A 13,729-nucleotide genomic window follows, 5' to 3' on the forward strand; every position below is an offset into this window, starting at 1 on the left:
TAATCCTCAGGTGTCCTTCCGACATTGGTGAGGGGAAGCTACCACTATAATCCTCAGGTGTCCTTCCGACATAGGTGAGGTGGAGCTACCACGATAATCCTTAAATATCCTTCATACATTGGTGAGGTGGAGCTACCACTATAATCCTTAGGTATCCTTCCTACATTGGTGAGGTGGAGCTACCACTATAATCCTTCGGTGTCCTTCCTACATTGGTGAGGTGGAGCTACCACTATAATCCTTAGGTATCCTTCCTACATTGGTGAGGTGGAGCTACCACTATAATCCTTAGGTATCCTTCCTACATTGGTGAGGTGGAGCTACCACTATAATCCTTCGCTGTCTTTGTAGCACTGTTTGACTACAACTCAAAATCAAGTGCTTATCGGCCGTGGCCCACCAGGCAATAAGCGCCCCGACTTTGCTTTCCGCATTGGAGCACAACCTTGAGAGTTTCCGGGGGTGGAACAAATGTTTAGGAGTTACAACTGATCTCATTGCACTTTGTCATTGTGCACCATAATCCAGTTGTTCTTTTAAATAAAGTTGCACATTCGTGGGAAAAGTGTTGAAAACCACACAGCTATCAGGGCAGATCAATTACCATTTTAAGTGTTTACTTCTTATTTGTTTTAACTCCTCTTTCCGTCCACACAGTTCGCTAACTTTGTGCTGAAACGATCGATTACACGCCAAGTTGAATCAGGAATTGTACTGAAGGAGCTGCGCTCCAACGCGAGTCGAAAGAATTGACGCGACCAAAGACGGAATTCGTCCGAGTTGCTTTATTGAAACAAAACAGCTCAGGTATTCTCACAACACAAGCCCGTTTATCGGGCAGCAATATATATATACACATTTATGCCGGGGCGTTTGCCCGGGAAAACCGAGACCGGGCATGCCCGGGTGTCAAGGGCGAGTCCTGGAAAGGCGAGTCTGGACATGCCCGGGCATCCTGGACGCGGCCTGGCAAGTCGAGGCTGGGCGTGCCCGAGCGCTCTGGGCGAGCCCTGGAAAGGCGAGAGCGGGCATGCCCGGACGCTCTGGGAGAGCCCTGGAAAGGCGAGTCTGGACATGCCCGGGCGTCCTGGACGCGGCGTGGCAAGTCGAGGCTGGGCGTGCCCGGGCGCCCTGGGCGAGCCCTGGAAAGGCGAGAGCGGGCATGCCCGGGAAAGACGAGACCGGGCGTGCCCGGGAGGTTCGGGCGTGCCCGGGAACAGCGAGTCCGGGCATGCCCAGGAGAGGCGCGTCTGGGCCCGTCCGGACGAGCCCGGCATGGCGATCGCGCCCTGGCCGCGTCCTGGCAGGTGCAAGGCGATTGTGTACATTCAGCGGGAACCGCTACACACGCCCCTCCAGAATCGACCTGCACCGGCAGGGTCAATTTAAGGGGGGTCCGGATGACCCGGCCGAAGCGACCCCTGGAGGGTCGTAGGGGGGGGGGGGGTCCGATCTGGTGGTGGGTGGTCGAGCGGGGGGAACTGTGGACGGGGGGCGGCCTGGCCGCGGAGGAAGGGCCAACCGTGGTGGTCGGTCGACGTCCACGTGCGCCGGTTTGAGGCGGTCCACAGAGATCCGGTCCGACCGGCCGCCGACGTCGACGACGAAGGACTTGTCGCCCCGTCGCAGGACCCGGAAGGGCCCGTCGTACGGCGGCCGGAGTGGCCCCCGGTGCGCGTCATGACACACAAAGACGTACTCCACTGTGCGAAGCGCCGGGGGGGACGTAGGACTGGGGGCCACCGTGGCGGGACGTTGGCACGGGGGCAAATCGTCGGGCGGCCTCCTGGAGGTCCGAGCGCTGGTGTGCGGCGGACCAGGGACTGGTAGCGTCGGGCACGAACTCGCCCGGGACGCGGAGCGGCTGGCCATAGACGAGCTCGGCGGCGGACGCCCGGAGGTCCTCCTTGGGGGCCGTGCGGAGGCCCAAAAGGACCCACGGCAGCCGGTCGGTCCAACCTTCGTCCTGAAGGCCGGCCATGAGTGCGGCCTTCATGGAGCGGTGAAACCGCTTGCACAACCCGTTGGCTTGGGGGTGGTAGGCCGTGGTGCGGTGCAGCATGACCCCCAACGAGCGGGCGACCGCGCCACAAAGTTCGGACGTGAACTGTGGGCCGCGGTCGGACGAGATGTCCGCCGGTGCGCCGAAGCGCGCGACCCAGGTGGCGATGAACGCCTGCGCCACGTCGGCGGTGGTGGTGGAGGTGAGGGGCACGGCCTCCGGCCACCTGGTGGTCCTGTCCACCATGGTGAGCAGGTGGGTGAACCCCCGCGATGGGGGTAGGGGACCCACCAGGTCCACGTGGACGTGGTCGAAACGCCGTGCAGGCATGGTGAAAGGTGCTAGCGGGGCCTGGGTGTGGTGGTGGACCTTGGCCCGCTGGCAGGCCATGCAGGCGTTGGCCCAGTCGCGGACGTTCCGTCGAAGGCCGTGCCAGACGAAACGCGCCGACACCAGCTTCTGAGAAGCTTTCCGGCCCGGGTGAGAAAGGCCGTGGATGGAGGCGAAGATGCGGCGCTGCCAGGAAATGGGCACGATGGGGCGAGCCTGGCCCTGGGAGACGTCGCAGAGCAGGACGGTGCCCGCGAAGGGGATGTCGGCCAGGCGGAGGCCCGTGTCCGCCGCCCGGAGGGGCTGCACCGAGGTGTCGGTGGTCTGGTCGGCCGCCATGAGCGCGAAGTCCACGCCGAGGTGGACCGCGTTCGCGCTGGCCCGAGAAAGACAGTCGGCCACGGCGTTGTCTTTGCCGGCGACGTGCCGGATGTCCGTGGTGAATTCCGACACGGCGGAGAGGTGGCGCTGCTGGCGAGCCGACCATGGCTCCGTGACTTTGGCCATTGCGTAGACCAACGGCTTGTGGTCGACAAAAGCCGTGAACGGGCGGCCCCCCAGGAGGTGTCGGAAATGGCGAACGGCCAGGAATAGACCGAGCAGCTCGCGGTCGAACGTGCTGTATTTTAACCCGTTCGGCCGGAGTTGCCGGCTGAAAAAAGCGAGTGGCTGCCAAACCCCGTCCACCCATTGTTCATGGACGGCGCCCACCGCGTAGTTGGAGGCGTCCGTAGTGAGGGCGATGGGCGCGTTGAGCACCGGGTGAGCCAGCAGCGTTGCGTCGGCGAGGGCCCGTTTTGCGCTCGCGAAGGCCGCGTCCATGGCCGCGGACCAAACGATGTCATGCTTGGCCGGCTTGCCCCGGAGGGCCTCGTAAAGGGGCCGCATGAGCTGAGCAGCGCGGGGCACGAATCGGTGATAAACATTCACCATGCCGAGTAACTCTTGTAGGGCCTTGATGGAACGGGGACGCGGGAACGTGGTGATGGCCTCGACCTTGGTCGGCAGCGGCACGGCCCCGGTCTTGGTGATGCGGTGGCCCAAAAAGTCAACGGTCGTCGTGCCGAAGTGGCATTTGGCCGGGTTGACAATTAAGCCGTGCTCGCTGAGGCGACCGAACAGTGTTCGGAGCTGGAGGAGGTGCTCGGCGCGGGACGTGCTGGCGACGAGGATGTCGTCCAGATAGACGAAAAGAAATGGCAGGTCGCGCAGCACGCCGTCGATTAAGCGCTGGAACACCTGGGCCGCGTTCTTGAGGCCAAACGGCATCCTCAAAAATTCGAACAGGCCGAACGGCGTGATGACGGCCGTCTTCGGGACGTCGGCCGCCCGGACAGGTACCTGGTGGTATCCCCGTATCAGGTCAATTTTGGAAAATATGACCCGTCACGCCAAATGGGCGGAGAAGTCCTGGATGTGCGGGATCGGGTACCTGTCGGGGGTGGTAGCGTCGTTGAGGCGGCGGTAGTCGCCACACGGGCGCCATCCGCCCCCCGGCTTTGGCACGATGTGCAGTGGTGAGGCCCACGCGCTATTGGAGCGCCGCACGATGCCGAGGTGCTCCAACGCGTCGAACTCGGCCTTTGCCACGGCGAGCTTGGCCGGGTCGAGGCGGCGGGCCCTGGCGTAGACCGGCGGGCCCGTAGTGGGTATGTGGTGCTCGATCCCATGCCGCACTGCGACGGCCGAAAACGTCGGCCGCGTGAGGGCCGGGAATTCCGCGAGCAGGTGAGCGAACTCTTTCGCCGTCGGGAGGGCGCACGCCAGTTCGGTCGGCGCGGAGCTGCTCATCGTGCACGCCAGGGAGCTGAAGGTCTCGGCGTTGACAAGGCGACGTCGTTTGACGTCGACCAGCAGCCCGTGCGCGCAGAGGAAGTCGGCGCCCAGCAAAGCCATGGGGACGCAGGCGGTCACAAAGGTCCACTGAAAGCGCTGGCTGCCGAAGCAGAGGGTGACGTCGCACGGGCCGAAAGTGCGTATGGCCGAGCCATTAGCAGCGACCAAAGAGGGGCCGCAAACGGCGTCCCGCCTGTCCTGCTCGGAGGCGGGTATGACGCTCAGTTGGGCGCCGGTGTCACAAAGGAAACGCCGCCCGGACGCTTTGTCCCGAATAAAAAGCAAGTTGCCCGAGTGGCCGGCGCTCATGGCTGGGAATGAACGCCGGCCCGGCCGTTTCCCGACTTGCCGAAAGTGCACGGGGGTCGGCACGTCCGAGCCTTGTGTCCGAACCTGGCGTGGTAATAACACCACGCCTGGTCAGGTGGAGGCCCCGGCCGTCGTGTCGGAAGTGGTCGGCGCGGCGTGGCGGCCGCCAGTTGCACCGGCAGTTCGGCCTCCAACCGCGCAGAGCGCTCGGGCGTCGTGGGCGTCGCCTCGGACGGCGGCAGGCTCCAGGTAGCCACGCCGATGTGTTGGCCCGCCGAGGAGATCTTATCGGCTTCCCTGGCGAGGGCGCGGGGATCGGTGATCGACGTGCCAGCCAGGGCGAGGCGTACCGGGTGAGGCAGCTGGTGAAGGAACAGCTCGCGGAACAGAAAATCCGGAGAGTGCTCACCCAGCAACGAGAGCATATAGTACATGCGCTCGGACGGGCGCGTGTCGCCGAGCTCGGGCAGGTCGAGCAGGCGCCGTGCACGTGCCGCCGGTGAGAGGGCGAAAGCGTCGAGGAGCAGCGTCTTCAGCGCGTCATACTTGTCAGCAGCCGGCGGGTGCTCGAGGAGGCTCAGGGCGCGGGCCGCGGTGGCGGAACCGAGCGCTGCCACGACGTGGTGGAAGAGGGTGTCGTCCGCGGTGATGCCTCGCAGGGCGAACTGGGAGTCCGCCTGGGCGAACCAAACAGCCGCGTGAGCCTCCCAGAAGGTAGGCAGTTTAAGAGTCACTGCCGTGTCCATGTCGGTAGGTCACCAGTGAAGGAGCTGCGCTCCAACGCGAGTCGAAAGAATTGACGCGACCAAAGACGGAATTCGTCCGAGTTGCTTTATTGAAACAAAACAGCTCAGGTATTCTCACAAGCCCGTTTATCGGGCAGCAATATATATACACATTTATGTCGGGGCGTTTGCCCGGGAAAACCGAGACCGGGCATGCCCGGGTATCAAGGGCGAGTCCTGGAAAGGCGAGTCTGGACATGCCCGGGCGTCCTGGACGTGGCCTGGCAAGTCGAGGCTGGGCGTGCCCGAGCGCTCTGGGCGAGCCCTGGAAAGGCGAGAGCGGGCATGCCCGGACGCTCTGGGCGAGCCCTGGAAAGGCGAGTCTGGACATGCCCGGGCGTCCTGGACGCGGCCTGGCAAGTCGAGGCTGGGCGTGCCCGGGCGCTCTGGGCGAGCCCTGGAAAGGCGAGAGCGGGCATGCCCGGGAAAGACGAGACCGGGCGTGCCCGGGAGGTTCGGGCGCGCCCGGGAACAGCGAGTCCGGGCATGCCCAGGAGAGGCGCGTCTGGGCCCGTCCGGACGAGCCCGGCATGGCGATCGTGCCCTGGCCGCGTCCTGGCAGGTGCAAGGCGATTGTGTACATTCAGCGGGAACTGCTACAGTACCCCGTGACATCTGATGTTATGATAATACGGTAGCGGTTGCCGCTGAGCATACACAATCGCCTTACACCTGCCGATGACGCAACCAGGGAGCGATCACTATACAGGGCTCGCCCAGGCTGCCCGGGCATGCCCAGACTCGCCTTTCCCGGGCTCGCCCAGGCCGCCCGGGCATGCCCAGACTCGCCTTTCCCGGGCTCGCCCAGGCCGCCCGGGCATGCCCAGACTCGCCTTTCCCGGGCTCGCCCAGGCCGCCCGGGCATGCCCAGACTCGCCTTTCCCAGGCAAACGCTTCGATCGGCATGCTGCGCCCGGCTTGGGAGGCGTGGCTTCCGGCATGACGTGTTTGATTGTGCTTATATATATTGCTACCCGATAAACGGGCTTTAGAGAGTACCCGAGTTTTCGTTTTACCAATAAAGGAGCTCGGACGAATTCCCGTCTTTTGTCGCGTCAATCCTTTCGACTCGCGTAGGAGCACAGCTCCTCACTTGTGACCCCCAACATGGACACGGCAGTTACCCTTAAACTGCCTACCTTCTGGGAGGCTCACGCGGCGGTTTGGTTCACCCAGGCAGACTCCCAGTTTGCCCTGCGAGGCATTACCGCAGACGACACCCGCTTCCACCATGTGGTAGCGGCACTCAGCTCCGCCACCGCGGCCCGCGCCCTGAGCCTCCTCCAGCACCCGCCAGCCGCTGACAAATATGGCGCGATCAAGACGCTCCTCCTCGACGCATTCGCCCTCTCACCGGCAGAACGCGCACGACGCCTGCTCGACCTGCCCGAGCTCGGCGACACGCGCCCGTCCGAGCGGATGGACTACATGCTCTCGCTGCTAGGTGAGCACTCCTCGGATTTTCTTTTCCGGGAGCTGTTCCTCCGCCAGCTACCGAGCCAGGTACGCTTCGCCCTGGCAGGCACGCAGATCACGGATCGCCGCGCCCTCGCCAGGGAAGCCGACAAGATCTCCTCGGCAGGCCAGCACATCGGGGCAGCTACCTGGAGCCCGCCGCCATCCGAGGCGACGCGCATGGCGCCCGAGCGCCCGGTGCGGTTGGAGGCCGAACTGCCAGTGCGACTGGCGGCCGCCACGCCGCGCCGACCGATTCCAACACGACGGCCGGGGCCTCCACCTGACCAGGCATGGTGTTATTACCACGCTAGGTTCGGACAAAAGGCTCGGACATGCCAACCCCCGTGCACTTTCGGCGAGTCGGGAAACGGACGGGCCGGCGTTCATTACCAGCCATGAGCGCCGGCCACTCGGGCAACTTGCTTTTCATCAAGGACAAAGCGTCCGGGCGGCGTTTTCTTTGTGACACCGGCGCCAAACTGAGCGTCATACCCGCCTCCGAGCAGGACAGGCAGACCGCCATTTGCGGCCCCTCCTTGGTCGCTGCCAACGGATCGGCCATCCGCACCTTCGGCCCGCGCAACGTCACCCTCTGTTTCGGCAGCCAGCACTTTAATTGGACCTTTGTGATGGCAAGCGTGCCCATGGCTTTGCTAGGCGCCGATTTCCTCTGCGCGCACGGGCTGCTAGTCGACGTAAAACGGCGTCACCTCGTCAACGCCGAGACTTTCAGCTCCCTGGCATGCACAATGAGCAGCTCCGCGCCGACCGAACTATCATGCGCCCTCCCGGCGGCGAACGAGTTCGCTCGCCTGCTCGCAGAGTTCCCGGCCCACACGTGGCCGACGTTTTCGGGCGTCGCAGTGAGACATGGTATCGAGCACCACATACCAACTACGGCCCGCCGGTCTACGCCAGAGCCCGCCGCCTCGACCCGGCCAAGCTCGCCATGGCAAAGGCCGAGTTCGACGCGTTGGAGCACCTCGGCATCGCGCGGCGCTCCGATAGTGCGTGGGCCTCACCTCTGCACATCGTGCCGAAGCCGGGGGGTGGCTGGCGCCCATGTGGCGACTACCACCGCCTCAACGACGTTACCACCCCCGACAGGTAGCCTGTCCCGCATATCCAGGACTTTTTCGCCCGTTTGGCGGGGCGGGTCATTTTCTTGAAAATTGACTTGATACGGGGATACCACCAGGTACCTGTCAGGCCGGCCGACGTCCCAAAAACGGCCGTCATCACACCTTTCGACCTGTTCGAATTCCTGAGGATGCCGTTTGGCCTCAAGAACGCGGCCCAGGCGTTCCAGCGCTTGATGGACGGCGTGCTGCGCGACCTGCCGTTCCTCTTCGTCTACCTGGACGACATCCTCGTCGCTAGCACGTCCCGGGCCGAGCACCTCCTCCACCTCCGAACACTGTTCGGATGCCTAAGCGAGCACGGCTTAATCGTCAACCCGGCCAAATGCCACTTCGGCACGATGGCTGTTGACTTTTTGGGCCACCACATCACCAAGAACGGGGCCGTGCCGCTGCCAACCAAGGTCGAGGCCATCACCAAGTTCCCGCGTCCCCGCTCCATCAAGACCCTGCAGGAGTTCCTCAGCATGGTGAATTTTTATCTCCGTTTCGTGCCCCGCGCTGCTCAGCTCATGCGGCCCCTTTACGAAGCCCTCCGGGGCAAGCCGGCCTAGCATGACGTCGTCTGGTCCGCAGACATGGACGCGGCATTCACAGGCGCAAAGCTGGCCCTCGCCGACGCAACGCAGCTTGCTCACCCGGTGCTCGACGCTCCCATCGCCCTCACTACGGACGCCTCCGATTACGCGGTGGGCGCCGTATATGAACAATGGGTGAACGGGGTTTGGCAGCCACTCGCTTTTTTTAGCCGGCATCTCCGGCCGAACGAGCTAAAATATAGCACATTTGACCGCGAGCTCCTCGGTCTATACCTGGCCGTTCGCCACTTCCGCCACCTCCTGGAGGGCCGCCCGTTCACGGCTTTCGTCGACCACAAGCCGTTGGTTTACGCGATGGCCAAAGTCATGGAGCCGTGGTCGGCCCGCCAGCAGCTCCACCTCTCCTCCGTGTCGGAGTTTACCACGGACATCCGGCACGTCGCCGGAAAAGACAACACCATGGCCGACTGTCTTTCTCGGGCCAGCGCGAACGCGGTCCACCTGGGCGTGGACTTCGCGCTTATGGCGGCCGACCAGACCGCCGACACCACGGTGCAAGCCCTCCGGGCGGTGGACACGGGCCTCCGCCTGGCCGACGTCCCCTTCGCGGACACTGTCCTGCTCTGCGACGTCTCCCAAGGCCAGCCTCGCCCCGTCGTGCCCGTTACCTGGCAGCGCCGCATTTTCGCCTCCCTCCACGGCCTTTCTCACCCGGGCCGGAAAGCTTTCCAGAAGCTGGTGTCGGCGCGTTTCGTCTGGCACGGACTTCGACGGGACGTCCGCGACTGGGCCAACGCCTGCACGGCCTGCCAGCGGGCCAAGGTCCACCGCCACACCCAGGCCCCGCTGGCACCTTTCACCGTGCCCGAACGGCGTTTCGACCACTTCAACGTGGACCTGGTGGGCCCCCTTCCCCCATCACGAGGTTTCACACACCTGCTCACCATGGTGGACAGGACCACCAGGTGGCCGGAGGCTGTTCCCCTCGCTTCCACCACAACCGCCGACGTGGCGCAGGCTTTCATCGCCACCTGGGTCGCCCGTTTCGGCGCACCGGCAGACATCTCTTCGGACCGCGGTCCGCAGTTCACCTCAGAGCTTTGGGGCACGGTCGCCCGCAACCTGGGGGTCAAGCTCCACCGTACCACGGCCTACCACCCCCAAGCCAACGGGTTGTGCGAGCGTTTTCACCGCTCCATGAAGGCGGCGCTCATGGCCGGCCTTCAGGACGGCGGTTGGGCCGACCGGCTGCTGTGGGTCCTTTTGGGCCTCCGCATGGCCCCCAAGGAGGACCTACAGGCGTCCCAGGCGAGTTCGTGCCCGACGCTACCAGTCCCTGGTCCGCGGCTCGCCAGCGCTCGGACCTCCAGGAGGCCGCCCGACGGTTTGCCCCCGTGCCAACGTCCCACCACGGTGGCCCCCAGTCCTACGTCCCCCCAGCGCTTCGCACAGCGGAGTACGTTTTTGTGCGTCATGACGCACACCGGGGGCCACTCCGGCCGCCGTACGACGGGTCCTTCCGGGTCCGGCGACGGGACGACAAGTCCTTCGTCGTCGACGTCGGCGGCAGGTCGGACCGGATTTCAGTGGACCGCCTCAAGCCGGCGCTCTTGGATGTCGACCAACCACCACGGTTGGCCCTTCCTCCGCGGCGAGGCCGCCCCCCGTCCACGGTTCCCCCCGCTCGATCACCCACCACCACACCGCCCCCCCCACGACCCTCCAGGGGTCGCTTCGGCTGGGTCATCAGGACCCCCCTTAAATTGACCCTGGCGGTGCAAGTCGATTCTGGGGGGGCGCGTGTAGCGGTTGCCGCTGAGCATACACAATCGCCTTACACCTGCCGATGACGCAACCAGGGAGCGATCACTGTACCGGGCTCGCCCAGACCACCCGGGCATGCCCAGACTCGCCTTTCCCGGGCTCGCCCAGGCCGCCCGGGCATGCCCTGACTTGCCTTTCCCGGGCAAACGCTCCGATCGGCATGCCGCGCCCGGCTTGGGAGGCGTGGCTTCCGGTATGACGTGTTTGATTGTGCTTATATATATTGCTACCCGATAAACGGGCTTTAGAGAGTACCCGAGTTTTCGTTTTACCAATAAAGGAGCTCGGACGAATTCCCGTCTTTTGTTGCGTCAATCCTTTCGACTCGCGTAGGAGCACAGCTCCTCAATACGACGTTATAATGGACAATTTCTTCTGTTACGAATGTAATAAATTGTGGGCCAAATAATAAAAGTATCTGTACATGCGTCGACATGCATAAAGTAGTTTCAGGAAGTATTCACACCCCCTCGACTTTTTTCACGTTTTGCTGTGTTACAGCCTGAACTTAAAATGGATTAAATTGAGTTGGTTTTTTTTGTCACCGATCCCCCAGAGTTGGCAACGCTATACGGTGCCAGCTGGCATGACTGTGTTGCAGTGGGTTTCTGATTTCAGCGAGCGTGTAAAGCAATTGCAGAGCATCTCAAATGCAACAAGTGCAGGTTATTAATATACATAAGTGCAGGTTATTACACATAATACAGAAGTATTCAGCCCCCAGAGTCAATACTTTTGAGAAGCACCTCTGGCAATGATTACAGCTTCAAGTCTTCTTGGGTATGTCTGTACCAGCTTTGCACATCTGGATTTGGGGAGTTTCTCCCATTCTTCCTTGCAGATTTGCTCAAGCTCTGTCAAGATGGATGGGGAGCGTCGGTGAACAGCAATCTTCAAGTCTTTCCACAGATTCGCCATGGGATTCAAGTCTGGGCTTTGGCTGGGCCACTCAAGGACTTTCACGTTCTTGTTCTGAAGCCATTCCAGTGTTGCTTTGGCTGTATGCTTGGGGTCGTCATCCTGTTAGAATGTAAATCTTCGCTGCAGTCCAAGGTATTTTGACCACAGTCGAATTTAAATCTTAGCGTCCGGGGCGAGTCGAGCGCTACCTCCGATGAAGAGTGGGGGAGATAAATCACAGCACGTGATCGTTCGTTCCTCGGTGGTGATTGGATGAAACACTCCACACATCCCAATAACGGCAGAATCAGAGAAAAAGGAGTGGCCTCACCTTTGCCATCTTAATCATTTTCTTGGCGATGTCCAAGTCTCCCTGGTGGTTCTGCCCTATCTCTGCGATGATGAAGCAAGGATGGTCCCCGCCGATCAACCGGCCAGGGCAAAGCTCGAACTCCAGAGGCATTTTTTCCTGCATAAATATATAATATGAATAAAAATGAATGAACGTAGAAGTTTTCAATAGCTCCATTGACAAACTTGTCAGTTATTTTAAACTTAATCATCAGGGAAAATTCACTATAATGTCAAACTCCATGGTTGCAATGTCCTTCAGAAGGAATATTGAGATGCATGTCCCATATATTTGACAGCATTTCCTTAATTTTCTTCTTCAAAAATACACCGTTAAATACTAAACTGCTACTGACCAGCTAGGAAAGTGTTATCTTCTGGGGAAAAGATAGCTTAACAATGTTCGATCTTAGTGGTATTGTCGTAGGAATTGTAAGCAAGATATTAATTTTTACAATGTTTCTTGATTGAGAGGTAGCAGGTGTGTTATCGCCAGCATTCTGACCAAATGATTTTATTTCTCACTGAATCAAGATAGAAATTGTGTGCTGAGTGCTCTTACAGAAACAGTCTTGCTGACAAACCAAGGCAATAATGAATGGATTGATTATTGCATCCGCCTGTATATATATATATATACTAGCTGAGGTACCCGGCTTCGCCCGGGTTGAATAAGAATAATACAAATATATGATGAAAAGAACATGTATATTTTAGAGCAATATCACAGTACATTTCCTACATGACGTTTTTTCAATTTTCAATTTCTCAAAACCTCTTGGTATACAACATTTCTGGTTTTCTTACTTGGTGCCAAGACATAAAGATTGCTTGGTTTTCCAACCCTCGAGCAGCCCACGTACGCCTGGCCATGGGCAAACACTTGTTCTGTGAAGTTCAGGCCTACAACCTTCATTGATTGCCCCTGCACCCTGTTGATGGACATAGCAAAACATAGCCTGATGGGGAACTGAATCCTCTTGAAGGAGAATGGAAGGTCAGGTGGAATAAGTGGTATCCTTGGAATGAATACTTTCTCTCCTCTGTATTGTCCTGAGAGGAAGGTTGCCTCTAGGACATGCGGCATCATTTGCTGGATTGTCAATTGTGTTCCATTACACAGCTTTGGTGGATCAAGATTCCTTAGAAGCATGATTGGTGCTCGCACCTTGAGAATCAACCTGTGTGTTGGGAGTCCTTGAAGCTGACGACTGTTGAGAAACTCAGTTGGGAGGTTTACTGCCTGATCTGCATGTCACTTTGGCAAGAGAATCATAATTTCTTTCATGACCGGGCAGCGAACGTCATTATGTGCAACATTACGTCACTCCTACGGACGTGAAAACATTTGTTTTCCTTAAAAATATATTTAAAATAAATAAAATAGTACATAAATTAACAATAAAAGAAGCTAAAAAACAATTTAAAATACAATAAAAAGCACATTAAAAAAATATAAATATGTACGTACAGTATACTGTACGTACGCGCAACTGCTGATTCTCATTCAAAACAGAGGCGACGTACAGTATTCCTTTACTGTGTCTGTGTTAGCCATGGGTCCGAAGAAGGATAATGCTAGTGTTTCCAAGCGTAATGTGGTTACGATGGACGATAAGTTAAATCTGATTAAAAGGTATGGAAAAGGTGGAAAAGTGTCGGTGATAGCGCATAGACCTTATCGCGAATCGGAACCGCAATGCGTCATGGGATCGGAAAGGGGCAATAGCGCCGCCACAAACTACACCATGGAATTGCAGCTGGCCCGGTTTTTTAAACCATTGATATTAAAATAAAAAGTAGCCTATAACCACCGGAATGTTATGCTGATTCCGAATCTGTGTCTAAAACTTTTCTCCGATGTGTAGTTCTTGAGATATAAGCGGACATCCAGACAGACACACACACACACACACAGTCACTCCTCCTTTATATATATACTAGCTGAGGTACCCGGCTTTGCCCAGGTTGAATAAGAATAATACAAATATATGATGAAAAGAACATGTATATTTGAGAGCAATATCACTACATTTCCTACATGACGTTTTGTCAATTTTCAATTTCTCAAAACCTCTTGGTATACAACATTTCTGGTTTTCTTACTTGGTGCCAAGACATAAAGATTGCTTGGTTTTCCAACCCTCGAGCAGCCCACGTACAGCTGGCCATGGGAAGTACTCGGCATTGCCGGGTGGGGAAGGGAGGGGAGGAGGAAGGGGAGGGGAGGGGGAACGGGGGGAGAGGGGAGGGGAG

At 59.1% G+C, this 13,729-nt stretch overlaps 2 protein-coding genes across 2 annotated transcripts in view; one reads left to right on the plus strand and one right to left on the minus strand.

Annotated features, from left to right (window-relative positions):
* LOC137427663 (N-acetylneuraminate-9-phosphate synthase-like) overlaps positions 1–13,729 on the plus strand; it is a 247,858-nt gene that overhangs the window by 60,827 nt on the left and 173,302 nt on the right. The gene's annotated exons all lie outside the window — the stretch shown is intronic.
* Positions 1–13,729, minus strand: part of LOC137427662 (N-acetylneuraminate-9-phosphate synthase-like) — a 444,861-nt gene that overhangs the window by 29,890 nt on the left and 401,242 nt on the right. The window contains exon 2 of the mRNA XM_068117294.2: positions 11,454–11,591. Within this exon, the coding sequence (XP_067973395.2) occupies positions 11,454–11,591 (138 nt within the window). The remainder of the gene's footprint in view (positions 1–11,453; positions 11,592–13,729) is intronic.

This window comes from Myxine glutinosa, chromosome 5, assembly GCF_964187855.1.
Source record: "Myxine glutinosa chromosome 5, kmMyxGlut1.1, whole genome shotgun sequence".
In the NCBI taxonomy this organism is placed as follows: domain Eukaryota; kingdom Metazoa; phylum Chordata; class Myxini; order Myxiniformes; family Myxinidae; genus Myxine; species Myxine glutinosa.